The 1,645-nt window shown below is 43.2% G+C and overlaps 1 protein-coding gene across 1 annotated transcript in view; it reads left to right on the top strand.

Annotated features, from left to right (window-relative positions):
- Nucleotides 1-1,645, top strand: part of LOC111865246 (chitinase-3-like protein 2) — a 22,051-nt gene that overhangs the window by 10,123 nt on the left and 10,283 nt on the right. Inside the window, exon 4 of the mRNA XM_023853144.2 lies at nucleotides 1,115-1,348. Coding sequence (XP_023708912.1) covers nucleotides 1,115-1,348 — 234 coding nt within the window. The remainder of the gene's footprint in view (nucleotides 1-1,114; nucleotides 1,349-1,645) is intronic.

The raw sequence follows: 1,645 nt of genomic DNA, 5'->3' as shown, positions 1-1,645 counted from the left end.
TGCATTGTCTTGAAGGAAGGCTACCCGCTTTCCACCTGTCTTCCGCTTGGATCGGAACTTTTCCTTCATGTCTGTTGCCAGGAGGTCTGAGTAATAAGCTGCATTGACTGTTCTGGCATCTGTCAGAAAGTCTACATGGATAACCCCCTGCCAGTTCCAGAAGAATGTTGCCATCACTTCTCCTGCTGAACGGCTCATCTGCGTTCTCTTGGGTTTGGGAGAACTGGTATGCCACCACTCGCATGATGACTGCTGGGACTTAGGAATGAAGTAGTGCACCCACATTTCATCGGTGGTCACTATAGACTTAAAAAATGCATCACCTTCGTCTTCAAACTGCTGTAGGAGATGACTGGCAGCTTGCATGCGCACCATTTTATTCACGTCCGTCAAAGTGTGTGGTACCCACCGTGTATCCACCTTGCGATAGTGAAGATGGTATTTCACGATGTCTTCTACACTACCAATACTGATGGATAGCATTTCTCCGAGTTCCTTGATAGTGATGTGCATATTCTCACAAATAAGCGTGTCTACACAATCAGTGTTTGGCACGGTGATGGATGTTCGCGGCCGATGATCATGCGGTTTATTCTCCACGCGCTCTCTGCCCTCTCTGAAGCACTTACACCACCGTGAGAGACACTCTTCCCCATGCTGTTGTTGGAGTCTGTGGTGAATTTCAGCGGACAGGACGTTTTCTCCAAGGAATTTGATCACAATGCGTTGTTCCACGCTCTGAGGTACCTTCTGCTCGCTCATCACTCTAGCAACTCCCAGACAGGACTGAATGGTTTCTAACCTGAACAGGAGGGAGGGTGGAGGTTGTGCCTTCACTCTCTCAAGGTCACACAGCTGCTGCAGCTGCAGCTTGTTTACACACAAATCAGTCCCAGTCATATTTGAACCACCTTGTATATTCAGGTGAATTCACAAAACAACAACAACAGACACTGTAGTAGGAGAAACCCAATCAAGAATATGCACATCTTAAAGATTAAACTGTAAATTATTATTGATATGGCTGTACAGAAAACTGCCATGTTGTACATTATATGAGAAGTAGAAACTATCTCAATTATTTGAGAAGTAATGATTAACTTATACATTTCAGATTCATCCATGACACTCTTGCTCTGTTAGCCAAGTGTAAATTGGATGGGTTGGACTTTGACTGGGAGTTCCCAGCATGGCAGAGTGACAAACGGGAGCGTGTCCATTTCACACAGCTGCTTATGGAACTGAGAGATGAGTTGAACAGGAGGCATTCTAAGTTTATTGTTAGTGTGGCAGTGGCTGCCCCGAAGCCTATAATAGACTACTCTTATGATATCCCTCAGATGGCAGAGTAAGTTATTGCATTATTCACACCAAAGATGACATTTCAATGAGAATTCACTCGGTCCCTCCAAACAGATCAATTTTTATTAACAAATACAAAAACAAAAGTTTCAGTGTTCTTCCATGGGAAAATGGATTATCTGATCATGATGGGCAGATCATTATAATATACAATGTTACATATATAATGAAGCAAAATCAGAGGTATACCCGTAGGGTCATCAACGAATCCTCTCTATTAGACTTCCAAATTAATCTGAGCTATGAATTATGGGATGATATTTTTGTAGATAGTGATGTGGAT

Source organism: Cryptotermes secundus, unplaced genomic scaffold (assembly GCF_002891405.2).
Source record: "Cryptotermes secundus unplaced genomic scaffold, Csec_1.0 scaffold614, whole genome shotgun sequence".
In the NCBI taxonomy this organism is placed as follows: Eukaryota; Metazoa; Arthropoda; class Insecta; order Blattodea; family Kalotermitidae; genus Cryptotermes; species Cryptotermes secundus.
The sequence above is the reverse complement of the archived record's forward strand: the minus strand, read 5'-3'. Positions and strand labels throughout refer to the sequence as shown.